General features: G+C 45.8%; 1 protein-coding gene across 1 annotated transcript in view; it reads left to right on the top strand.

Annotated features, from left to right (window-relative positions):
- The first annotated feature begins 13,220 nt into the window (after positions 1–13,220).
- Positions 13,221–27,123, top strand: part of SNX9 (sorting nexin 9) — a 94,630-nt gene continuing 80,727 nt past the window's right edge. Inside the window, exon 1 of the mRNA XM_029943256.1 lies at positions 13,221–13,289. Within this exon, the coding sequence (XP_029799116.1) occupies positions 13,236–13,289 (54 nt within the window). The 5' untranslated portion in view covers positions 13,221–13,235. The remainder of the gene's footprint in view (positions 13,290–27,123) is intronic.

Consider the following 27,123-nt stretch of genomic DNA (forward strand, 5'->3'; position numbering starts at 1 on the left):
CTTAACCAACTGAGCCAGCCGGGCGTCCCTTGTATTTTCCTTTGAGTATTTTGTTCAACACTGAAGTGCCAGCGGTCCAGGGCGGTGGCCTGCCATGTGGGCCAGAATAACATTCAAGTCAGAGCATCTTGATCACAGACCGTCCAGTTAAGGAAGGGAGCGTGTGCACATACAGTGGTAACCTCTTCTCTGGAGGGAACAAAGGTGAAAAAGCAAAGTCGTTAAGCGTTTTAGTGGAAACCAAACCTTAAGTCAAGCGATCAAAACAACAGACTGTGGCCATATTTCACTTTCCAGTCGGGGTTTCTTTTCTTCCCCACCCCCCTTGTTGACTATTCAAAGCGCATGATAGGTTTAGCGCTTCTTATTCATTTTTAGATATTGTAAATGCAGTGCTTGAGGATGTTATTCAGTATGACTCAATTCTTCTAAGCTATTTTTGGTTTCTGAAAATGGAGTCATATAGTATCATTACCTGTAAGGCAGGATGTAAATCACCTGTTAGTGGTTATTTGTGTCGGAGACATAAAACTTTAGGGTTAAGGAGGGTGATAAATGCACCTTTACCCTGGGAGCTGTTACGAGTCATTGTCGTCCTTCTCTGACTCCTTCACTTGAACTGCAGGGAGCTCAGAGCCAGCTCCTTCCGCTGCACGTGGGATGCAGGATGCCTCGTCTTAGCTCTCAAAGACCCCCTACCAGAGTTGCAGCCCCTGGACTGCAGGCTTGCTTCTGAGCACAGCGGGGGCTCCTTCCTGACACTGCTTCTCAAGCACGCAAGGCTTGCTAAGAAGCGAAGTCTTGAAATGTCTATTTTTTTCCTTTATTTAAAAAAAAATTTTTAATGATTTTTATTTATTTTTGAGAGACAGAGAGAGACAGTGCAAACAGGGGAGGGTCAGAGAGAGAGGGAGACACAGAATCTGGAGCAGGCTCCAGGCTCTGAGCTGTCAGCACAGAGCCCGATGTGGGGCTCAAACCCATGAACTGTGAGATCATGACCTGAGCTGAAGTTGGACGCTTAACCGACTGAGCCACCCAGGCGCCCCCTATTTTTTTCCTTTAATTCATTGAGTGAACTTTTGCCCTTACTCTATCACATCAGTCACTTTCTAAGATACTTCTAGAACACATTTGACAGTCTGCAAGTCCAGACTGCTCTGTAGGATCGCAGATACCAGTTCAGCTGATACCTCAGTAGTGTCTGTGTGCCTCTCTTCTGCTGGAAGGAAGGATAAGACTCAGATCCTTGCCTAAGAGAGGTGACAGAAATTAACAAGCTGTGTGAAATGTCCGAGCTAACTGTCAGTTTGAACAGATTTCCTGATTCATGGAAGAGAGCTTGAAAATGTAGATACAAGTGTTCCTACTATTTGTCTATCTCATGGTGGCTGCCCTCAGGAACTTCTTTTTCATCTTTTAGCCTGTTTTGAATTCTCAAGATTTTGAGGAGTGAATATTTGTTGCTTTAATAATGAGGAAGAAAACAAGTTCATTCCCCCCCCCCCATTTAAAAGCTTATTGTCATTAATTGGGCCCTGAAAGCGGATTCCCAAACTTACCCACCTACTGTTAATATGCTTTGAAGTTTACCAGACGAAAAAAGTGTTTTTAATTAATGCTTATAAACAGTGGTGCTTCAGCAGAAAAGTGCTAATGCATGCAGGATTACAAATGAAACTTAAAATTTTACTTTACTTCCTGAAGAACCATATTTTCTTCTTCCAAAGGAGAGTAAAGTATGCTTTTTCATTTTCAGAGAGAACCAAAACCTTACCAAAACCCAGCACTGAACCTGAAGTTCTTAAAAATTGCTGCTTTCTAAATCTGTAATTTTAAGCAAAGCCTGCTGGAGCCCTTCTCCCTCAGGAGCCCGAAGGACGCTGAGCCCCCAGGCCTCTGGGGGGCTGGTTTTCTTCACTTACGTCCCCACCTTCATATGATTTTAGAGTCAGGAGCTGCATTTAAGATTTTACAGCCTTTTCTTTGATGTGTCAGACCTGCTTTGTCTTGCGATTTCCCTTCCCAGTGAGCAGAGCACATGCAATGTCCTTGTAACCGCCTCCCCAGCCTAGAAAACCGAGGAGCGTTTAGATTACGGAGATCTGTAGTTACATTATATTGATTTTTATTAATCACGTAAAGCCGAGATGATACCAAAGAATATGGAGATCATACTTTAAAACTCTGATATTTAAAGCTACGTCTAGTATTAACTGCTCTGTCTATAACATTTAAAAACCCATTCCCCTTTCTGAGAAGTAAAAACATCTCGTGTCTGTTTCTGTAGTTTGTATTATGAAAGTAACAGGTAGTTCTCTAAAATACAAGTATTAATGGCTTTTCCTCAAACTCCCCTCTTCTCTGCCTTAGAGGCAATCTGTGCTGTAAAGAGGTTACAGCAGTGCCAATAAGCTTCCATCTAAGGGAGAAATTGGATTCTTCCTGAAATGCGTGGATGTTTTATGAGCCGTGATCGTGTTTCCGAGGTTTTAGGCACCCATGGCGGAGCCGTGGTACCCTGGCTGCCTCACAGGCCCCACCCGGGAAGCTTGTTAAATCACAATTGCTGGGCTTCACCCCCGGAGTTGCAGATTCTGGAGATGGGGCCCACAGCCTGCACCTCCGCCAGCTCCCAGGTGATGCTGGTGCTGCTGGTTTGGAACCACACTTTGGGAACCGCTTGTGTGGAAGATGGAAAAAGAAGAATCAGAACCTGAACTCTGTTCTTGGTTCATCCCTAAAATCTGTGGGCTGTAAAACGGGTGGGCAGCACTAGCGCATCTGTGACACTGCATGTGGTTTCCTGTCTCAGGGACTCTTCTGTCTGACTGGGTTCAGGTGATGCTGAAAACCAGAAGCTCGGTATTCCCAAGTAAAGGCTGTTTAGTTTCGTGTCAGCTTGTGTCTTTCAATAACGCTCCAGTGTTGTGTTGATGGGTCATTTGTAGTGTATGCAAATGGGCCTCTCTTATGGTGGTGAGGTGGCGGTGGTTGTTGATGAACTTTCCCTGTTGCTTTTAGTTAGCCAGAAAACCGGCCATGCAATTGTGTCTGTCACTATAGTTCACAGCAGTCAGCCTAGATGTATTTGCTTTGTATAGTATATTCCTAACGCGGTTGTATAATGGTAACAATTTTAATTCACTAGGAGGGATTACTATGTAAAAGAATTCTGGTTTTTAATTATTTTATGATCCAGGTAATCTATGAAATTTGTATAAATAGTTTTTTAAGTCTTATTTGTGTAGTGTGTGCCTATTAATTTTGGTGAATTTGAATTTGATCAGCTTAACTTTTCTCATTGAGGAACTATTCAGCTTTCCTTTGAGGACCCCTTAGAAGCCTTAAAAAAGGTGAATTTTTCTTCAGGTATTTATTAAAGCCAGAGAAAAGGATGAGTATAAGCCCTGAACTAGAAGAATCTACCCTTGAATAATTGAACTGATTGGTCTAGGACTCGTGCATGAAAGGCAAGGGTGTGCTTTGGAAAATCGCTTTGTGTGCTCCTATAACGTGGCTGTACTGTCCCTAAGAGTTAAGACGTACCTAAGTAAGAATGGTACAGACTGATACTTGTTTAAAATTTTTTTTAAAGTTTATTTATTTTGAGAGAGACAGCACGAGTGGGGGAGGGGCACAGAGGGGGCGGGGTGGGGGTGGGAGTGTAGAGAGAACCCCAAGTAGGCTCCATGCTGCCAGCGCAGAACCAGACACATGAACCTGAACTCATGAAACCGAGAGATCGTGACCTGAGCGGAAACCAAAAGTGGGACGCTTAACCGACTGAGCCACCCAGGTGCACCAGACAGAGATTTAAACATCTTTGTTGGCATTTACAAATGTGGTTAACATTAGAATGTTATTATACATAAATATCGGGATATTTATGGGAAATATTAAGTGTGCTACCAAAAATCAAGTGCATGGGTATTTTTTTTTTTTAATTCAGCAACTTTGTTGAGAACTTGTAAATACCGGAGGTGCACAATGCATGTATATTTTTCCACTCTCAGAGAATTTCTAGTCTAATGGGGGAATCTCTTTAACTGCATGCTGTAGTTGCTGTGGACGTAAATGCCGTGTGTAGTTAAGACGCAGTGCTGGGAGTCAGAAATGAGACCCTCTATTCTTCGTTGACTTTCATTGGAAACGTAAGCGTAAAAATGAATTTACGTCAGTAAAGAGACCACAGTTTGAAAACTTTATGTAAAAATCAAAACTAGTTAAATACTCTGACCTACGATAGTCATCCCGTGAAGGAGGATCGTTCCTCTACTTGAGAGCATGAGAGAGTAAGGTTAGATGGAGGGCACACGTTCGGCTTGAGGTCTCTCTCAAAGACGTCTTTATTAGTGGCTTGCCCTCGCAGGACAGAAGGTATATTTCACAGAAAGTGGACGTTTTCAGTCTCCCTGGTTGTGATCTAAAATTTTACCTGAGGCTGATCGCATAAGCCACTTTGAAGAACAACACGTGTTGTTCACATAGTCAGACCTGGCTCTTTCTCAAGCCCTGTGGTCACGGACGGAGTCTTAAGACAGTTCAAACAGATCCCCTTTTGATTTCCAGGTTAGCGGTTTAGTTAAAACATTTGGAGTGTTTTATACACGTGGTTCGCAAGCCCTCCACTTCATTCTGGATCAGGGATTCCCAGCTGGTGGGCTTTCAGGGGACCTTTATTTATTTATTTTTAGTGGTTAAATGAACAAATATTGTTATAGACCAGGCGTCTTCTTCACATGCGTAATACACTTTAAAAAACATGTCAATTGTGTTATTAATAAATTATGGATCATTTAAAAATGTGAATGACTTCCTAGTACCTTTCTGGCCTTGTGTATTTCTGAGTGAATTGTGCTTTTGTGTAGTTACTGTTGTTGGTGGGGTGATGTATGTATGATAATTTTGAGATTGTTGGGATCCATCTATGATTCGAGGTGACTTTTGCATAAAAGCCCATTTCCCGTATTAGTATTTGCTTTGCCTTAAGTTTCATTTTTAGGAGAGAGGCTCTGTTGGGTTTTCTAATAGAGATGCAGTGAGCAAATAAAGTCAGGTTTTTGTGATTATGAAATGTGTGTTTGAGTGCAGTAGTGGTATAGTCCGGAGATTGGGAGTCTGGGCTCAAATCCCAATCAAATCCGGCTACATAACTTTGGAAAGTTACTTAATGCCTCAGGTCCTTCATCTGTAAAATATGAGCAATCATATGAACTCAAATGTGAATCCCGTTACACAGTCCAGGTGTGGAAATAAATTAGTTTTCATTAATAATTCACCACAATTCATGCCTCGATCCTACTGGGCAAAGTGAAACATCATCTGTGAGCTCACAGACCTCCTCCTCTTGCCAAGGCTGAATTGGGGGTGGGGATACCTTCCTAAGGTCCTTGCCTGGGAGGACCCTCCAGCCTCCTCTCCCCATGCTGGAACCATTCTGCTATTGCCACGCTCTAGGGGGACACAAATCTCTGCAAAGCTCAGACACTTTCTGTCCAAATGCCACATGTAGCTGTTTGTTCCCCTCTGGTCCCTGGAGCTCTGGCACTATGGCGCGGGCTGCCTCCAGCACTTTCCATTGCCTCTAGACTCTGTCCTCTGCTTCTCCACTGTCTCCACCCCAGACCATCTTCCCCAGGTTTTGGAGGCAGAAGTGGCCGTGGGACAAACGGGTCTTGTCTCGTTTCTCCTGAGCAGTGTTTCTCACGGGTGTAGACCTAGAGTTCCCTGTATACCCTTTGGAACCCGCGCTGAGGCAGCAGACACGGCTGACTTGGGGTGGGGAAGTGGGAGTAAAGTCCAGGAAAAAAAATCCCTACAGATGAAAAAATTACATTTTAAAGCTATTATCTGTACCAAATTATCTTAAGAGTTAAGTGAAAACGCTTGTAAAGGACTTACCAAGTATCTGGCTGATTGCAAAGGATAGTTGTTATGGTCGAGTAGTGTTACTCATATTGTTATAAAAATAAAGTATAAACGAAGATCTGTTAGACCCCAGCATCTAGAGTGTGCCTTAACTGTATTCAGGGAGCTGAACCAGCTTTTCTAATTTCCAGTTACTCTGGTGGCCATGAGCAGCTTTTCCATCTCTTTCATATTATCTAAAACTTTGGATAAACGTCCCAAATTGGGATGTCTGACAATTTGAGTTTGATTCTTTTTGCCATTGCCTTGGTGTGCCATGTTAATTCTGGTAAATTACCTTTCATACATCAAATACAAGGCCAAATGTTAGTGGCAGAGAGGACAGAAGTATGAATAAGATCACAGAGTGCAATGGTGGGGCCCCTGGGTGGCTCAGTCAAGCGTCCGACTTCAGCTCAGGTCATGATCTCACGGTTGGTAAGTTCAAGCCCGGAGTCAGGCTCTGTGCTGACAGCTCAGAGCCTGGAGCCTGCTCCGGATTCTGCGTCTCCTTCTCCCTCTGCCCCGCCCCCACTCACGCTCCATCTCTCTCAAAAATAAACAAACATTTAAAGAACAATAACAACAAAGTGCATGGACCTTGCTGGAAACCCTGTGGTGGCCCAGCACGGCGTGCGTTGAGCAGATCTGCTCACTGAGTTCTGAGATGGCGCGTCTCATCGGATCATCGCGGTGGTGGTTCTCCGTGCCCCTCTGTCCCTTCACGCCAATGCTGAGCGCCCCCCACAGGCCAGAAACCGTTGGGAGCATTAGGAGTACAACCTTGAAGGAAATAACTAGAACTCCCTGCTGTTGTGAACCTCGCTTTCCGGTGGAGGAGATGACAGTAGCCAGGGTCAGCGAGGAGAAAGCAGGAGGGCAGGAGGGAGCTGCGGCTGGGGAGCCGGGGGCCTGTCCCTGAGTGTGTGCACGCACAGCATGACGCGAGGGCCTGTCCCTGAGTGTGTGCACGCACAGCATGACGCGAGGGCCTGTCCCTGAGTGTGTGCACGCACAGCATGACGCACAGCCGGGGAGGCCTTGCTGTGAAGGACACCCTCCAGCGAAGACCTCGAGGGAGGAGGGGACCAGGCCGCCTGGGTCCGTGGGGTCCCAGATCCGTTTCCCAGCGGAGCAGCACGCGGGGGTCAGCCAGGAAGAGCCGCGGGGGCCTGGCCAGTCCGGGGGCCTCGTGGGCGATGGTGAGGCTGGTGGCGTTCATTCCGAGCGAGAAGTGAACCTGACACGTTTTCAAAAGATCTCAAACCACTGGCTTTTTTTTTCCTTTCTTTTTCTTGAAAAATAGCAAAAAGAATCAAATGCTCTGTTCACTTTCTCTCTTCTTGAAACTTGATTGTATCTAATTAAAGTCCCACCAGGAAAATTCTGTGTGACGTTTAAGCCAGTTAGTGAAAGAGCTCAAAAAGGGTAGATTAACCTTTTTTGGAAAGAAAACAACAACACTATATTTTTAAGAGGACGCTTCTCATGGTGAGCACTGACTGCTGTATGGAACTGTTGAATCACGTTATTGTACACCTTTATTGTACGCCTTACTGACACTAATAACACTACGTGAACTATACTGGCATTAAAAATAAATAAATTAGCCTTTTATATACGAGAGGACTATCTCCACCAAGTCGGTTGAAAAGAGTTTTTAAATGAAATTTAAAAAGTCTCGAGCGCACTGAATTTTAGATTTTATCTGATAGAACTTCGGGCTGTTCCCTGGCTGTACCGGAAGTGAATCCATACATCTCTCAGGCCCCTGGCTTCGCTGGACTGTGAGCTAGTGGGTTTGGCGGTCATGTGCCGTCATCCTGTTGACTCACTGGTGTTCACTCGGACAGCAGGGGAGATGTTGCCAGACTGGCAGGTTTGAAACAGGTACAAAAATTGTTAAAACTAATGACAACCAACTACATTCCTCCTTGACTGGAATCACTACTTGCTAAAGCAGCAAACTTTCTGAGGCCTCAGCAGTTTTGAGAACAGCAGTGTAAGAAGGCAACAGGAACTCCGAGAATTGGGTCAGAATGTTCTCACAAGCGTAGAAGAAATGGCATCACCCTGGCTTAGAATTTTGAGATTCAATGAATCTTTATTCTTTTCCTGGTTCCATTAGTGATGGGGGAGTGGGGGGAGGAGCAGTATGCAGTAGATTACTGAAATTTCTCTATTATTTGTCCTTTAAAACTCCATGTCTGTGAGTTTTAAAGATAAGTACCTAAGTTTGGCATGATTCAATATTCTTCTGTTTACTTTTTACTTATAAAAATTCCAAACACAGACAAAAAACAGTACAGTGACCCCTCCCCCGCCACCCCCATTCCCCCCAGCTGTCAATTTCTGGCCCATGTTCTTCCCTCAGACCTTCCTCACCCATTTCCCCCTCCCTTCACTATTTTAAAACAAATTCAGACATATTCTTTCATGATAAATATTTTAGTATATCCCTCCCCAAATAAGACTTAAAAAAACCGGTAACAGGAGTGCCTGGATAGCTCAGTCGGTTGAGCGTCCAACTCTTGATTTCGGCTCTGGTCATGGTCCCTGGATCATAGGATCGAGCTCTGCACTGAGTATGGAGCCTGCTTGAAATTGTCTCTTTCTCCCTCTGTCCCTCTCCTCTGCTCATTTGCTCTCTCTCTAAAACATAATAAGTAAATAAAATTTATCACTTACAATTTGGGAATAAATCCTTAATATCTTGAACATCCAGTCTGATGGTATGCAGTGTTATAAACATATTCATAAAATAATAATTTGCCCTACTTACATGGTTTGATAGATGAGGACCATGCCATCTGGTTTAGCCAGATGCTTAGGTGATGGTTAAAATGATTATTGATTGGGGGACCTGGGTGGCTCAGTTGGTTAAGCATCCAACTTCAGCTCAGGTCATGATCTTACAGTTTGTGGGTTCGAGTCCCGCGTTGGGCTCTGTGCTGACAGTTCAGAGCCTGGAGTCTGCTTCGGATTCTGTGTCTCCCTCTCTCTGCTCCTCCCCCATTCATGTTCTGTCTCTCAAAAATCAATACAAGTTAAAAATAAATAAAAATAAATAAAATAATTATAGATTGTCATTTGTATGAATCTGCCAGTGTTAATTTAAGACAGATTTTGCCGTAGGTAGCGTGTATGTCGCTAACACACCACAGGCTTTAGAATATGTATGTGTGTGTTGCTCTTCTCCTGTCGACTCACTGCCCTTCGCAGAATCCTCAGCGGACAAGGCCCACCCGAAGCCTTTCTGTCCAATTGGGCTGGTGCCGTCAGTGGGACGATGCTTCGGACTGGGGAGGAATAGGACTGTAGAGGCAGTTATTACATTACAGAGTAACCTCCACGTGATGGTTAAAAAGCTGATGAAAATGAAGAATGAAAAGAAAATACCATCTTATTTTAATTTAGGAATATCTAACTAGACGTTTACTTACCAATCCTCTGATAGAAAGCCAAGGTCCAGTCGGAGTTCTCAGTGACCCATCTTGTATAATCTCAGAATGCATTGCCGAGGATTTCCATTTTTAGTTCCTTTTCAAGAGCTTTTAAAGAAATTAAGACAATTTCAAAGCATTGTGAATTGCTTTTAGTTTTTAGATTTTTAAAAATCACTATTTCCCATTTGTCTTAACTGTTGCCTCAGCTACATGACTTTGACCATCAACTTTTTAGCAACTTAACTTTTTGTCAAGGTTCCTCTGAACATTCAACTAATTTTCCTAGAAACAATTACTGCGTTTTTACAGTCTTGCATGAAAGATAGCGACACTTCAGTTGCAGGGCCACAACCATAAGTACGACTGCGTGACAGGTTTCAGAACCATCTGGCGTGTCCCTGATGGAGTAGCCTGCTAAGTGCAGGAGTTCAGCCTGACCCGTGCTCTACCCAGAGCCCAGACAGCGTCTGTGAGGCAGGAAAGTTGACACAGAGGGTACAAGCTGGGTGACACTCTTCCGTTCATGAGTCACACTGCTGAGGTTTGTGGCTGGGTACCTGGCATTGCTTGGCTCGGACTGTGGTTCTCACGGACCCGCAGGCTCGGAGGAGAATGGACGGGAGCTGATGAACTCAGTGTTCGTTCCTTGTTCCAGGACCTTGACCGGCTGCCTTGACTACATCACTGTCCCAGTAGGGCCCTGCCATGATTCGAAAGATGAGCTTTTGTGATATTTTCAGTGAAGACGGATTTTAGACCGTTACCTAAAGAATAATGAAATGGAGTTTACTAAAGTAATGCGGTATCACATTTTTTTCTATTTTACAGACGAGAACGGTATGGCTCTTTAAATTTAGAGCTTTTACAAGTGTGGGGAACTTGATGGCTTACCGTTTCTGCAGTTTTTTCCTCCCATCCTGGAAGTAGGGGCGGACTTAATCCTATAGAAAAAAACATCATACTCTACCCGTGGTGATGGACACAATAAGAAATGCTTTCTCAGCCTGTCCGCTTAGCTTGTGTTGTGTGTTGACCAGAATTCACAACTAAAGGGACCAGGATATTAAAAAAAGGAAAGTCAAGCCCAGTCTCTGTCCTTGAGGCCCTCCACGGTGTTCCACAACACGACAAGCAGAAACCAGCCGCCCGGGAGCATCCCCGAGAGGACGATGGGAGACACGGGCCCTCACCGAGGCTCAGAACGCGTCCCGGCAGCTCCTTCTGCTGTGTGCCCTTCCTGCTAGCACCTGCCTCCGGCCTCTGTGCTGCTCCTGTTTTTCTAGTGCGTTCTCTTGCTCACACGGTATCTCTTTCCCATCAGCCTTGGAGGACAGCCTCTCTTCCTTGCTGGTGTTCATATCCTTGTGAAGTGGTTGCTAGTAGATATTCAGCAGATGATTTTTTGGGTAAGCACCAGGTGTCACCCGGGGGTGCTGGAAAGGCCAGGCGTTGGCATCGGAACGCCATGGGGTGCAGTCCTGGCTTCGGTGCTCACTTTCTTGTCTGGCCGCAGGCGGATGAATCACTCTAGGCTGCAAGCATATTAAACTTCTGATGGGCAGGAAAGTCTCAAAATAAAGAATATAAAGAATCATCTTCCCCTTGGCCCAAATATGAACTCTACCACCCCGGATGAGAAATAGAGTCATGGGGAGGGGGAGGGGTTGGTATTGTGGAATGGGACATAGGCCTAGATTTGTATTTTTTTAATTTTTTATTTTTTTAATATAGTTTATTGTCAAGTTGGTTTCCAGGTAACACCCAGTACTCATCCCAACAAGTGCCCTCCTCCATGCCCATCACCCACTTTCCCCTCTCCCCCTCCCCCATCAGCCCTCAGCTTGTTCTCAGGATTCAAGAGTCGCTCATGGTTTGCCTCCCTCCCTCTCCCCAACTATTTTTCCCCCTTCGCCTCCCCATGGTTCTCTGTTAGGTTTCTCCCGTTAACACCTATGAGTGCAAACATATGGTATCTGTCCTTCTCTGCCTGACTTATTTCACTTAGCGTGACTCCCTCAAGGTCCATCCACGTTGCTACGAATGGCCAGGTTTCATTCTTTCTCATTGCCGTGTAGTACTCCATTGTATATATAGACCACATCTTCTTGATCCACTCATCAGTTGGTGGACATTTAGGCTCTTTCCGTGATTTGGCTGCTGTAGAAAGTGCCGCTATGAACATTGGGGTCCATGTGCTCCTATGCATCAGCACTTCTGTATCCCTTGGGTAAATCCCTAGCAGTGCTATTGTTGGGTCATAGGGGAGTTCTGTTAAGTTTTTGAGGAATCTCCACACTGTTTTCCAGAGCGAAAGAGGGTTAGGCCTAAATTTGTAGATTGTGGAGGATCTCGAATGTCAGGGAATGAATTTGAAGTTGATTTGATCTTAGGTGGTGGGGTATCGTTAGGAGATTTGGCTGTGAATGATGCCTGTTTCATCGGCGGAGGTTCGCAGCAGTGCGCACAGACGGCTGGGTGAGGGAGGGGGGCATGGCAGGAAGGTCAGTCCCGGGGCTCTGACGCAGCAGAAGGGTCAGGGCAAAGAATGGGTTTAGATGCCACTCCTCCACTTGCTGGTCATTCGACCTCGAGACCTTAGTGTGTGGAATCCTGTGAGCCGCTGTTTCTCCTGCAAAGCTAAGTCAGCCGCCCCTGTTGGACTATTTTGAAAATTAAATCAGGACGCATGTGAAGTGCCTCACTGCTGGAGAGGCCTAGTCCCTCTGCACCTTTCCTCACCCACTCGGCTTTCCCTCTTTTTTGCGTTACTAATTTGCAGGAAGGACCACTTGGGAGGGGAAGGAGAGGAAGCTGGCAGGGATCTAGTCAGAGACACGTTTTGTGCCTTGTAGAAGGTGCCTCGTTGGGACCGGGCCAAGAAGCTTTCCTTCCTTCCGGATCTCAGATGTTATGAATTCCTAATTCGTAAACTTTTTCTGTCTCTTGGTTGCTATCTAGTCTGACTCTCTTCATTTGGCCATGTATGACTCATTTTTTTGTTTTTGGCATAGGAAACTTTCAGTTGGCTCTTCAAATTGTGTTCTATTTTGCTAACTTTGCCAGTCTTATTTTACTGCCTTGCAGTTGTGATACAATAAAAACCAGCTCTAGTTTTGTGGTTTTATGTCAGCTGTGTGAATCTGGAAGAGAAATTGTCCTGAAGAGGAACCACTGATAAAAATAAATCCTGGTTCAGAGTTCTGCCCTTTGTCCACGCAGCGGTTTAAAGCAGACGCCCGCGTTCCTCACGTGTCCTGGTTGTGTGTGTATTGATGTTGAAGGAAGGACATCATTTTGAGTAGTTTAGTTTTAAAGGTCTGTATATTTCACTTAAAATAGTGTTCTTGAAATACTTTAATGTAAAAAAATATATATATATTTTTCATTTAAGACGGGAGACTTTAGTCAGACCTGTCAGAGAAATAGACAGCTTGGGTCTGTAACAAAGTGTTGTGTTCTAAAGCAAAGGTCAGGGGGCACCTGGGTGGCTCAGTTGGTTGAGTGTCCGGCTTCGGCTCAGGTCATGATCTCATGGTTCGTGGGTTCGAGCCCCGTGTTGGTCTCTGTGCTGACAGCAAGCTCAGAGTCTGGAACCTGTTTCAGATTCTGTGTCTCCCTCTGTCTGACCCTCCCCTGCTGTACTGTCTCTCAAAAATATAAAACAGAAAAAAAACTTAAAGCAAAGGTCAGTAATAGCATATGAAAATACATACTGCTACCTACACAGTAACATCGGCGCACAGATCAGCTTAGTCTTCCTTCTCTTCTTCATCCTCTTCCTTCAACAGAATCCTTACCAACCTCCTTATAATCCGTCTCAAGGGTCGCCATGGTCTGACGGGCCTCAGAGAACTTTCCTTCCTCCATGCTCTCACCCGCATGCCAGCGAACAAAGGCACGCTTGTCATACATCAGGTGAAACTTGTGGTCCAGGTGAGCCCAGGCCTCGGCATGCACACAGCTCCCTCTCCTTTGGCCAGGTCTCCACCAGGTACCATGGCGGGAGGCAGGTAATTAATTAATTAATACCAGCTTGGAAGCCAGTGGGGCACCAGGCCACAGACAGGATGGTATGCGGGGCCTCGAGGGTGGCCATGGCAGCATTGACGTCTTTGAGAACCACGTTGCCGCGGGACCCCAGGCAGGAAGCCATGGTGAAGGTCATGTTCCACCATCGGTTGGCTGGCCCGGAGCATGCCTCGGTGATCTCGGCTCCAGAAAGCTGTTTAAGGTAGGCTTTCTCAGCAGAGGTGACAGACAGGAGCATATGTGGCCAGTGGGAAGGGGACGTGGGGATAGGGTGCCAAGTTGGTCTGGAATTGTCAGGTCAGCATTGAGGGCCGCATCAAATCTGAGGGAAGCAGTGAGGGAGGACACGATTTGACCTGTCACCCTATTCAGGTTAGTTCCAAGGTTTCTATGACATGTCATAGATGGCCTCATTGTCTGCCCCGAAGGCCCAGAGTGTTCCAGGGTGGTGTGGGCAGTGCGGATGGAGCTGGAGGGCTCTGCTGGGGACTGGGCAGACAGAGAATTCCAGCTTGGAGGGCTCGTGGGAGTCACCAGATGTCCCGTCAGCAGGGAGGTGAGCCCGGAAGCTGCTCCCGCCCCCAAGCAGTGGAAAAACCAAGAGATCCCGAAGACCTGTGCCCTGGTTGGCCAGTTTCCGGATTCGGTCCAAGACCAGGTCAATGATCTCCTTGCCGGCGGTGTAGGGCCCTCGGGTGTCGTTATTGGCAGCATCTGCCCCTCCTGGGAGGAGCTACTCAGGGTCAAAGAGCTGGCAGTGGTGCCAGCTCGAGCCTCGTCAGTGACTGCGGGTCACGCGTCTACCAGTCCTGGCCTGGGCACGTGCTGGCCAGCACCCGTCTCACTGAAGAAGGTATTGAAGGAGTCATCGCCTCCTCCCCTGGTCTTGTCACTTGGCATCTGGCCATCAGGCTGGGTGCTGTGTTTTAGGCAGCAGGGCTCCCAGCAGGCATTGCCGATCTGGGCCCAGCCTGGCCAGTGTGGACGGAGATGCATCCACGCGGGGCTGCCGAGCAGATGGCGGAGAGCTGGAGCACAGGTGGTTGGGTCCTAGAGCACGACCCCTGGGCGGTCCGTGTAAGAGAACCCGCCAGAGTGAAATATTTAACTCGAATTCTTTAAGTAGGCCTGAAGGGACTTGCAGGTCATCTGGTCTAACCCTGTTGTTTTTCATGTTTGACCGTTCGGGCCTAGAAAATAAATATTCAGTGCCTTTTACTTTATACAGTAATCATGGTTACAGTGAGGATCCCGAGTCTTCAAGGAAAGGCTTGTTTTTAATGAGTTCTACTTTCAGGGTAATATTTTTGAAGCCAGGAAAATATGTCATACGAAAGAAGGACCATGAGATATGAATTATTTAAAAACTTCATCTGTTTTGATTATTGAGCTTTTGGGACAAAGACAGCCAAGCAGGAGCTGCCGGGAGGGCATTGCTGAGGACTGAGGCCTCGTGCAAACCATGCCAAGATTAGTGATTTCTTCCGCGGGTGCAGGAAGGAGCAGGGGAGCTGATGTAACATATCCGACATCTTCTGTTCTGGTTTCAGTCGGGCTTGATTCCTGTAATTTAGTTTTCAGTATATTTTATTCATAAGTCATATAAATAATATTCCCTTTTGTCTCCCGAATGCTTTTTTTTTTCATAGAAACATCAGGGAAGTCATGCTAAAAATAAGGTTGATTTTTAAAACTCCTTTGTAAATGTTCCTTTATATTATTTGACCTTATGTTTATTTACACTTAGCCCTTATGACCTAGCACTTCCCCAGGGCCTTTGCACTTGCTGTCCTTGCTGCCATACCTGGGCTTCGTCCTCCAACCCTGTTCCTCACCAACTAGCTCCCTCATTCCTTAGGGCCCAAATGACACCTTCTCAAAGTGGCTTTTCCCAAACACCTTAAAGTAGCCCTGCACCAGCCTGTCACTCTGTCACATCACCGAGTTGCTCTCATTGTCCTCAGCACCAGCTGGAGTTACCCTGTGTGTTGAATGGCCTCTCTTTCTAGTAACACGCTCAGAGAGAACGGAGATGCACTGTTAGCTTTTTTCCGCTGTGTGGACCCGGAACAAGGGCTGGCAGTAGTGATTCCCTGTTACATTTGGTGACAAAAGGAATGCATGTCCACCATCTAGCTTCTGTCTGGTTTCTAGCCATCAGTTTCAGCCACCCCATTGCATCCCAGGAGAATTGCCTGATGGTGTGGAGCAAAAAACCCCAAGATATTGGGGGGGAATTCTCTCCCGAAATTACGGTAGAGTTGCAGAAAGTACAATTAAGAAATGTATGGGATAAGCGTTGACATTTTGCAAAGAACTGTTTAGCTTATAAACTCAAGAGATTTATGATTGCCTGTTAAAATAGTGGTTTTTGGTCCCTTTAGCTGGGACGGCGAGCCTGGACTAATGAAGTTTTCCTTCTCAAGAGAAGTGTACTTTCTGTAATTCCATCACTCAGGGAGGTTGGAGATCTTTGGAAATGGCCCAGAATTCATTAGCTCAAACATCCTAAACAGCTGTAAGGGGGTAGCCCCCGAGCTGCACGGTGACTGGGTGGCTAATTCATCCCTCTGACCTACCTGAGCGAGCGCCGTCAGGTGCTGTGCTGGACAAGCCCGAGAAGGACCTGCCGTGTGGGAGGAAACGGGGAGAAGTAAACCCGCTGCGTCCACGTCATGCAGACGCGGTGATGGGGGTACAGTGCAGGCCCCCCGCCATTCACGGAGGGGCGCACGACCCATTTCAGAGGTCTTTAAGGTGCTTCCCAGAATGCAGTCTAAGCTGGGACTTGAAAGGTGACTGGGGCTTCGGTAAAGAAAGGGGGAGGGTGTGTATGGATGTGGGGCTCATCCGTGTATGGACGAGGTGGTCAGGGTGGGTGTGACCGTATATGGTAAGGAGAGCATGGGGTCTGGGGGACACGAGCCTTTGAGGGGGGCCTGCCTCCAAAAGCAGCCTGAGAGAGCAGAGACAACAGACAGGAAGCGGCGGGCACATGAGCAAAGCCAGAGGGAGGAAAATGTTCCAGGACGGAGGAGACCGCAGCGTCGCACGTGGCCAGGAGAAAGGCAGTCCAGCCCGTTGGCTGTGGGAAGGTTGCGGTGACCTTGGCCAGAGCTGTTCCGGGGGCGCCAGGTGGCAAGGCCCGACTACAGAGAGTTAAAGAGTGAGGAGCAGGTGAAGTAGACACAGTAAACATGGGCCACTTGTCCTAAAATTGAAATTTCTTCAATTAAGAGAAAGCACTGGTCACAGGAATGCTTGGAGTTGAGGGAGGATTCTGTTCCTTTTTAAAGACGGGAGCCGAGTGGTTAGATGCTGATGGGAAGGAGACCAGAGTGGTTGAAAACCCTGGAGTGGCTAGAAAGTGTGACTCGCTGAGCATTGTCCCCGTGTCACTTGGGGGGCAGGGGGGGGTGCTGGGGGTCAGGCACAGATTACCTCTGCCCTTTACCCAAGGAGTTTTCTCATGGCCTCTCCCTCCTTCTTCCTTTCTTTTTTTTGTCTTTTAAAGTTAGAGCCAAGGCCAAGTACTTAGCACTGTAACCCCCAAGAATGCCCTAGAGCAAACATTTGACAGTGAAGCTTATCACCTCTGCTTTATGATGTTTGCTGACTGTGTTTAAAGTAGTTTACTGGTCTTTAAGCCTCTGGTGACCTCTTTGAGAGCAAGTCTTTGACTTTTCAAGCCCCAGCACTGCTCGCTGCTGTCACCGTGAAGGTGGCTTAGTACCAACTGTCGGCTACCGAAGGCTAATTACGTAAAAGGAAGAAAAAGTACAATTAGGGCACCATTCATTTCCCCCCCACAATTGTACACCTTTACTTACTTATGTGATCTTCAAAATTGTGGTAAAAAGTACTTAAGTTTACCATTTTAGCCATTTTTAAGTGTGTATGATTCGGTGGCATCAGTATATTCACAGTGTTATGTAGATGGCACCTACGTCCAGAGCTTTTTCGTCATCCCAAATGGGGACCTGATGTTGTTAATCCACAACCCAGCCTCTCCCCTCTGCTCAAGTGCGTCCAGGTCTTAGCATGTCTTAGACCGCCATTCAGTTTTATGGCTGAGTACTACTCCATTGTCTGTTTAGTCATCTCCTGATGGACACTTATGTTGAGTCTACCTTTTTGCTACTGTGAAGAATTGCTGTATCAGTGTTTATACATTTAAAGTTTTTTTTAAAGTTTTTAAAAAATATTTATTTATTTTCAGTTGGGGACAGGCAGAGAGAGGGAAACGGAGACACAAAATCCAAAGCAAACTCCAGGCTCTGGGATGTCAGCACAGAGCCCGATGTAGGGGTCAGACTCACAAACTGTGAGATCATGACCTGAGCTGAAGTCAGACACTTAACCAGCTGAGCCACCCAGGTGCCCCTATTTAAAAATTTTTAAATGTTTGTTTATTTTTGAGAGAGCACACACCCAAGTGGGGGAGGGGAAGAGAGAGAGAGAATTCAAAGCAGGATACAGATTCTGAACTGTCAGCCCAGCACCCTATATGGGGCTTGAACTCACAAATCATGAGATCATGACCTCAGCTGAAGTTGGATTCTTAACTGACTAAGTCACCCAGGCACCCCTTTTTAAAATTAATGTTTAATTTTTATTGTTTACTAGATACAGTAACTAATTTCATGTTCAGTGTTCACTTTGTCACAGGTAATGGCATTCACTGACATTTCTTAGTCTCCATTGATTGTTCTTCCTCATTGGGGTCTAGTTTCCTGCCTGGTAATCTTTGATTGGATGCCAGACTTAGTGAATTTTAAGGGTGCTAGATAATTGTGTTCCTGAGCTGTGTTCTGGAACACGGTTCAGTTACTCGGAAGCAGTTTGGTCCTTTTGATCCTTTAAGTTTCGTAGGATGCAATGAGGTTGGCCTAATTTAGGGCTGTTTTCTCCCCACCACTGAGGGGATACTGTCTGAATAATTACCCAGGGTCCTGTATCCCTGAGGTTTCCAACCGTGGCTGGTGGGAACCCCAGCTTCTTCCAGCCCTGGGTGAACTTGGGAACGTTCTTCCTGCTGCTTCTGTGGTTTTCCCTCTACCGCTGGGCAAGGCTCTGTGCAGGTCCCCAGAACGCCTCAGCTCCCTCTTTGCCACCCCTCCCCCGAGTCCTCACTGGAGACATCACGGGCTTTCCTGGGTCTCCCCCGCTATGGTCCACAGTCACTGTGGCCATTCTCTGGCTTACCTCCTTGCCACCCCTCTCTCAAGATCATGGCCTGGGCTACCTGTTGTCCATGGCCCGAAAACTGGTTTTGCAGATTTTGTTCAGCGTTCGAGTTGTTTCAAGTAGAAGAGTAAATCCAGGACCCGATACGCCAGCTTCTCTGAAGCTGAGGTTTGCCCATGATTTATCAGGACATTTTTGTCTACCTTCTAAAGTGGGTTTTGTTAAGCTGGCCTTTTCCCAGGACCGATGATCTTCAGAGGAAAAAAGGGCCTGGTGTCCTTCCCTCCCCAGCGCTCACCTTTCCTGTCTCCAGCGCAGCGGTTTCGTGGTGGCCTCTAACCGCCTGCTGCGTCTACGCATCTGGTCTCCCAGGCACGCAGAGATCCGAACCCCGGCGGCCTCGGGCCTGTGTCTGGGCAGGCTCCCAGCCAGCTGGCAGAGGGGCTCGTCCTGGCGGGGACCTGCACGCCTGCCCGCCCTTCTCCTGTCCTCCCCTGCATCTCGCATCCCGATGAGAGCCGGGGCCCCAGCCCTGGGCCACAGCTTTCCTTCTCCCCACCCATCCGGCTCCTGTCCCTGTGTCCTCGCAGTGCATTTCCTGCAGACAGCACGTGGTGGGGGTCGGGCTCCGTTCTCAGGTCCATGTCTCTTCATTGAAGCATTCAGACTATTTACATTCAACGTAATTATCCATTTGATTCAGTTCAAGTACCATCTTGCTACTTATTTGCTGCTTCTGTCTATTTCATTTTTTTCTTTTCCTTTTTAGTTTATTTAATATTTTTATCTTTATCATTTGCTTATTAGTTATTTATTCGTGTATGTTTCTTTTTCTCTTTTATTTTTTTCCTCCTGTCTACTCTCAGGTTCACAGTATGCACCTGTCTCAGCGCTCTGACTCTGCCTCCTGGTGTCTCATAGAGCAACTCTGTCACAGTGCCCTTCCACATCCGCCGCCTGTGCTGGGCGCCGTTTGTCCGGCACGTTTCCCTGGTATAATCCCCACAGCACACTGTTGTCCTTGTTTTAAAAGTCATCTTCTAGGAAGTTAAACAATGAGAATTTTCTGTAGATGACCCACATATTTACCATTTCTCACGGTGTGTGTGTGTGTGTGTGTGTGTGTGTGTGTGTGTGTGCGCGCGCGCGCGCCCGTTCTTATACAGGCTTCCATCCAGTATCCTTTTCCTTCGGCCAAAGAACTCCCTTTAGCATTTCCTGTAGTGTCAATGTGTTGGTGAGAAATTCAGGTTTTGTCTGAAAACATCTTGATTTCAACATTATTTTCGAAGGAGGTTTTTGCCATATATAGAATTCTAGCTTGATTGTCTTTGTTATTTTTATTACTTGAAAGGTTCTCGCTTGTTTCTGATAGGAAGTCTTGAAGAGTTCTTTGTTCCTTTGTATGTCCTGTGTCTCTTTCTCTCCCCGTCCTCAGCTGCTTTCAAGATTTTTCTCTTTATTGCTGATGTCCTGCATTTGATTATGGTGTCTCTTTGTGTGGTTTTGTGTGTGTGTGTGTGTGCGTGTGTGCATGTGCGCTTTTTTCGTTTGTGGGACTTATGCAGGTTCTAGAATCTGTGGATTATAGTTTTCATCAAATTGGGAAGTCTTTGCCATTACCTCTTCAAAAATTTCTTTTCTGCTCTGCCGCCCCGCCCTTCTGGAGTTCTAGTTACATGTGTGTTAGACTGCGCGGTGCAGTCTCACAGGCCATGAAGGCTCTGCCCATTTCTTGGCCTCTTTCTTTCTGTTAAGAGTGTCTGTTGCTATCTGTTCAAGTTCACGTAGCATCTCTCCTGGCGTGCCTAATTATCCTTTGAGCCCATCTGGTAAGTTTTTTAATTTCAGAAATTGAATTTTACACCTCTGGTTATTCCATTTGGGTCTTTTTTTAAAATAGCATCCATTTTCCTCCTTCTTATAATCAGATGTCCCTTTAAGTCCTTGAACATATTTATAGTAGCTACTCTAACGTGTCTGCCAAAGTTATTATGTCTGACATTTCCTGGTGTGCTTCTATTGACCGATGTTTTTGTTCTGGGTCACATTTTTCTTTCTTGGCTCGTCTATTAATTTTTTATTGGATAGTGGACACTGTGTTGGCATGCTGCCAAGTGTGTGGATTGTGTGTTCTTTCCTTAAAGGGTGTTAAGGTGTTTGGTAAGTTACTTGTGAATCAGTCCAGATCAAGACTGACTTCGAAGTCTTGTCTGGGGAGGAGGGTGTCCGGAGTAATCTCCTAAGACGCCTGTAGTGCTACCCCAGCGCCATGGGGTCTCTACCGAGGATGCTCTGGTTGTGTTCGGTGAAGCTTCTCCACTCTGGCTACTCAGAACTGCCTGACGTCTGAGCATTTTTCCCGCCCCCATCTCTCCTGTTGCGGTTTGCTTGGCCTTAAAGAGTTTTACCCTATTGCGTACGGCTTGTATTCATCAGCAGGCTCAAGGAGACCTCCCGGCAGGTTTCTGGGGCTTTTTCTCTGAGTAGCTGCTTCCTGATAATCTGTCCTCCGTTCCCAGGTGCCTGAGTGCCTCCGGAGCTCTGGTCCCTACACCCCCGCAGGACCTGCGCTTCCCACCTGGGGCGCCCTGCTTGGCTCCTGCTTGTAGCATTTGGGTCGGAAGCTGCCTGCAGGCAGAGAGCTGGAGCCTTCAACGGGTCACCTCAGCTGTTCCCTGCTCTCGGAGCCACTGTCCTGTGCTGCCCTGTCATTCAGTATCTGGAAACTGTCATTTCATGCGTTCTGTTTGAATTACATGCATCATGTGATTTCACGCAGCCAGTTTTCTAGCTGCTTGTGGTAGTAGGAGGGATGGTCTGGTGCCAGTTACTCCACTGTGGCTTTCTGCTGTTTGATTTCAATTAATTTTGTTACGTTTATTGAATTTTGATACATCATTTACTCATTTATTGTACTTGTCCTTCTCTGTTGTATTTGGTCTGAACTATAGCCTCTTGAATTCGGCTTTCGATAGTTTTATCCTTATAAGGCCCTCAGTTGATTCAGGTTATTCTAGGAAAATACTGAGGTACTAGGGCACATGTTGACTCTTACCCTCTGGCATACATTCAGTGTCTCAGGTTATCCATGGGGTCTCCAGCGAATGGTGAGGACTGCAAGATAGCTCAGATCCCCTTTCCCGAACCTTCCCCCAGCACACGGTGAGCCTTTGGAGAAGCTTTGCGTTGTTTCAGAAACATGGGCTTCCGGGAAATTTCAGTTCATGTAAGGAACTTTCGGCACTGAACAGAGTACAGTATTTTAACAGGTTTCCTTTGTGATGACTGTTTCTTCTAACTCTCATGAGATAATGTATTTTTTTCTAAATGGAACTGTTGGAAGACTCGGTACAAAGTAATCAGTGCAGTAAAGGGCTCAGGGGTCCATGACCATGAGTAGCATAGGCTGATGGGGGCTCATAGCCGAGACAGGAATTTATTTTACAGGACAGTTTAATCGGATCAAAGTTTTCAGTCTCCTGGGGGCAGTATTTCAAGGTACTTGGTGCCATTTTGGAAACTGCTGAGTGTTAAAGAACAGGATGAAGTGTTGAAAGATTTTAACACGGTCCATGGCTATTTGTGTTTGTGGCTGCAAAGTGCTAAAATAAGGTGTCGTCATTCTGTATTCCTGAAGTCGTGGAACGTTCTAGGTGCCCTTTCCCCGAGTGATCACAGTATGTTTGCGATGGGGCTTATTTGTAATTTCTCCCCAGATAGCGCCTTCGGGTTTTGAATGAACCTGCAGGGCATTTAGAGACTGACATCTCTGCGGCGTGACCCGTGTTCTCGGGAACTTCCTCCGGAACTTTGGTCGCCGAGCTGCTTCAGGTTTGTGGAGGGCTCTTCCGCCTTGTTCTTTATCGCTTGTTGGGAATATCCTTCCACTTGTATTTTTTTTTTTATCAAGTTATTATTTATGGAGAAACTTGACTTTTTGCCAGTTTAGCTTTAAATCGGTTTTCTTATTTCATGTTCGTTGTTCTAATATTTTCTGCAAATGCTTGGAGCCAAGGGACTCCTGGGGACCGTCTCAGTGCTGTGATATGTCTACCTGCATGCAGTACACCCCGCACACAGGGGTGACGGGGGTGCGGAGGGGGTGGGCGACCCTGTGGGGGTGGGGGCTGCTTCTCTCAAGATGTGCTAAGTAACAGATGACGCAGACACCTTTTGTGGGGATGAGTAACCCAGTGCTCGGCTTGACCCCCGAGGCTTGTTCAAGAACACTTGGTAGGTTAGAAGGGGGACACAGTTAAGGAACAACTTTCAGCCCAATACAGAGTGTGTGCGTGCACAGAAAACCCAAAGGTCACAATAGCTGACCTTTCCTGGACTCTATGTGCCAGTCACTACTCGGAGCACTTGGTATTTATGACTTCATTTATCATTGGTGTCACGAGGCACATGCTGTTATCCTTACCTTATTCTGGAGGAATTTGCGACAGACTTTAAGGAATTTAGCCAACTTTAGGAAGCTGTCGAAGCGGTGGAGTAGGGAGTGGACCCTGCGTGGTCTGGCTCCAGAGTCAGCTCATAATTTCCATGTTGCCAGTGATGACATTTCCTGTCCTGTTCGTGGGGGAAAGAAAATCACGGTCCGCACGCAGCGCTGCCCGGGGCGAGGGGAGCCCTCCGCTGTCCCCGGGAACGTGTGCGTTTTCAGCCAGTCGTCTTGGGGATTTGGGGTCCTGTTTGCTTTTAAACTCTTCTGCCCCATTTTTGCTGCAAGGCACCTGTCCTTTCACAATAAAGCTGTTTCAGTTTAGGCTGGGAGTCAGGTTACCTTCTAACCACAGCTAAGTGAGCTTCCATGTGCTCTGCCCCAGAGGCTGCCTGGTGGATTAGGACACCTTGCGGCTGTGATAGAGACCAAGGCAGATGTGCTGATATGGACGCTCCTGTGATTACATAAAGTATGAAATGTAGAAGAGCATAGATACCGTGGTTCTGATGGGCTATCTGTGCGTGTGCAAACACGTGTGTCAGATACACCACGTTTGGAATCTGTTAGCCCTTGTGCCCTTTGGCAGGAGGAGATGAACATTTTTTTAACTTTCCCTCTTGTAAACTTCATTGTGTTGCTTTAAAAAAAATTTTTTTTAATATTTATTTTTGAGAGAGAGAGCGTGAGCAGGGGAAGGGCAGAGAGAAAGGGAGACACAGAATCTGAAGCAGGTGCCAGGTTCTACGCTGTCAGCACAGAGCCCGACGTGGGGCTTGAACCCATGAACCATGAGATCATGACCTGCACTGAAGTCAGACGCTTAAGGACTGAGCCATACAGGCACCCCTGTCTTGCTTTTATTGTTGTTGTAAACTGTAATTATGTGTATATTTATGCACAGTGGAAGTAACAATACTGGGAATGGGAACTCCAGGAAGACACAAATTCTGTCCGCCCCGCCCTTTTAAGTAACACTTGGGAGCATTTTGTGCTTTGTTACAACCAAGGACGCATTCTTTAATAGATGGTGGTATTTTCAGCAGGATCCTGGGCTTCCTAGGAAGAGGCATTAAACAGTACTTCCAATTTTTAATACTTTACACCAGGCAATAGATATATGTTAATTATGTTAATAAAAAAAAACACAAAAATAATGCGGAGAAGATGACTCAGGAGATTTCTATCTGTCCCTGCCCCAGGCCAGCTGGCTTCTCTCCCTGGGGACGGAGTTACCGCCTTCTTTTCCCTCCTTACAGAGACGTCTGTGCACACGCAAGCAGAGGCATTTCCCCACTCTTTTCACACAGATGACTTACCTGGCTTTATTTTCTTATTTAACACGCCCATCGGAGACAGTTGTACCTCTGAAGACTAAGCAAACCCGAGCTGGTTTTTGCTGTTTCATTTTGTGCAGCACCCGCCTCTCCTCACTAGTCCCTATTGCATTGCGGGGCTGTGCCTGCTCACTCGCTACTGTAAACAGTGCTGAACTGAGTACCCTTTTATGCAGGGCACTTTGCAAACGCGTTAGTTATTTTTAGACGATACATTCCCAGAAGTGGAATTTCCAAGTAAGAGAGTCTGTGTGTTTGTAATTTTCATAGGCATTATCAGAGTGCCTCTCACTTCCCTCCGCGTCCTAGGAATAACCTACTTCCTGACCCTACGCCTTCACCAACAATGATGTTGTTATGAGTTTCATTTTTGTTTCTCTGCCATGCATGCTGATAGGTGAAAAATAACATTTGGGCTTTCATAAGTGAGGTTTTATATTGTTAAGAGCTATCTTTGCCTTTTTAAAAATATAATTAATTTATTTATTTTGAGAGAGAGACAGAATTCCAAGCAGGCTTCCCAGGGTCAGTGCAGAGCCTGATGTGGGGCCTGAGCCCGTGAACTGTGAGATCAACACCTGAGCTGAAATCAAGAGTTGATGCTTAACTGACCGAGCTACCCAGGCTCCCCTCTCTTTTTAAACTGATTTGTGGGGCCCACTGTACAGTAGGGGAACTGGCCTTCAGTCTGTGATATGAATCGCATATATTTTTTGTCATTTTTCTTTATTGTCATTTTTTAAAAATCTTATTTATATTGGCTTTTGCCAATCAAGCCAGGTATGTTTTATTTGGGTGAAGAGAAATTTCTCTCTCCCTCCTTTTTAAGGACTTTAAGATTCTATTTCACATGTGAAGGCTTCCTCTACTGCAAGATTATTTATTAAATTCTCCTCTAAGATTTCCTTTGCTACTTTTCGCAGTTTCCTAAAAAGCTTTTTTTTCCTGTGGAGAATGTCAGACACATGCAGAAGCAGGACAGTCTGAGGGAGCCTATGCACCCATTACCCAGCTTCCACACTCTGGACCCTCCTGTTGCTCCAGACCCTGTCGGCTTCCCTGCTCCTGCGTTTTCTGAAGAAATGCCAGATCTCTTCTCGCTGCGTCTGTAAATATTTTTAGTGGATTTCTCGAAAAATGGGTAGTACTTTAAAATATAACCACAATACCATTTCGATACCTAAAAAATTGCATACCTTTTAAATATCCCATAGCTCTTAAGTATTCAGATTTTTTATTAGATCATATCATAACCTTTTTTTAAATTTTTGCATTTTGTTGGACTCAGAATCCAAGTAAAGTCTAGGCATATATTGCAATTGGAATCAGTCTCTGAAATCTCTTTGTTTATGGGTTCCCCTGTTCTACCCCCTCCCCCAGCAGGCTTGTTTTTATTCTTGAGATTTATTTGTTAGAGAAAATGGATTCTGTAACTTCCTACATCTGGATTTTCATATCGCATCCTCATTGCATAGTTAAATGTATTTCTTTACACTTGCTATAAATTAGTACTAGGATCTAGAGTGTCCGTAAGACACAGATTCTTTTTGTTTTCAAGTTGATTTCGTAATCAGCATTGTATTCCATCAGAAGGCAAAGAATTTCTGGCTGTCTTTTGGAGGCACTATGCTTAGATGCATTAAATTATTAGGGGTTGAAAAATGATGTTCTAATTCTATTCCCTTTTCATTTATTTCATTTATGAGCTATCTTCAGGGTTCACCCTTGTTTATGCATTTTGCAGAATTTCCTTCTTTTTAAAAGCCTAGTCCATCAGTTGTGTATACAACATTTTCCTTATCCACTCATCTGTCAGAGGACATTTAGTTTGTTTCCATATCTTGGCTCTTACGAATAATGCTGTAGTAAATGTGGGTGTGCTATATCTCTTGAGATCCAAATTTCAATTCTTGGGGATAAATACCCAGGAGTAGAATGATTGGATCATATGGTAGTTCTAGTTTTAATATTTTCAGAAATGTCCATATAGTTTTCCATAGTGGCTCTACCATTTTGCATTAGCTAGAATATTTTTGTAAAGGGAAACTTATCTACTACTTGATTCCTTAGCAGTACAGTTTGTAAAGAAGGGGCAAGATAAATGCCAGATTTTTTCCGCCTTTATTTACCAGTTTTCAGAATGCATTGGTTCCCTCATATCCTATAATTGTGACCCATTATTTTAGTCATTTTGAAGTCACAGCTTTAGGTAACTTGGATGCTTCTATGGTCGCCTGTATTGTCTCTTGTTCGGGCGGTGAGCTCCGCGGAGGGCTGGAGCCTGCATCATCACACGCTCGGCGAGTGTCTTTGGGATCTGACGGGAAGAGATGCTCCAGGCCCCCGTCGTGTGTGGTGCATGGGTTTGTTCTCCTTCATCTGCTTTTTCCTTTTTATTTAAATTTATCTATTTATTTTTGAGAGAGACGGGGAGAGCACAGGTGGGAGGGGGCCAGAGAGAGACCTGAAATTGACCTGAAATCAGCCCATTATTTAAGTAAATCTGGTTCCTTTTAATGAAAAATGCTGTTTGAAGATTCTTATCTGGGCACTAGCTATGTGATTTTTTTCTTTCTCACTTTTTCTTCCCTTTTCTCTCTCTTTCTTTCTTGTAAATATTTGGTCCATCTTAGAATTTATATGGGTGTAGGGCATGAGGTAGGGGTTTACTTGCCCCTCCCCCCCCACCCCGAGATCTGCTCATTTACAGTGAAACAATATAATGCCCGCATACCACTTGGGATACTGCTGCTTGCTGTTACTATAC

Source organism: Suricata suricatta, chromosome 7 (genome assembly GCF_006229205.1).
Source record: "Suricata suricatta isolate VVHF042 chromosome 7, meerkat_22Aug2017_6uvM2_HiC, whole genome shotgun sequence".
In the NCBI taxonomy this organism is placed as follows: Eukaryota; Metazoa; Chordata; class Mammalia; order Carnivora; family Herpestidae; genus Suricata; species Suricata suricatta.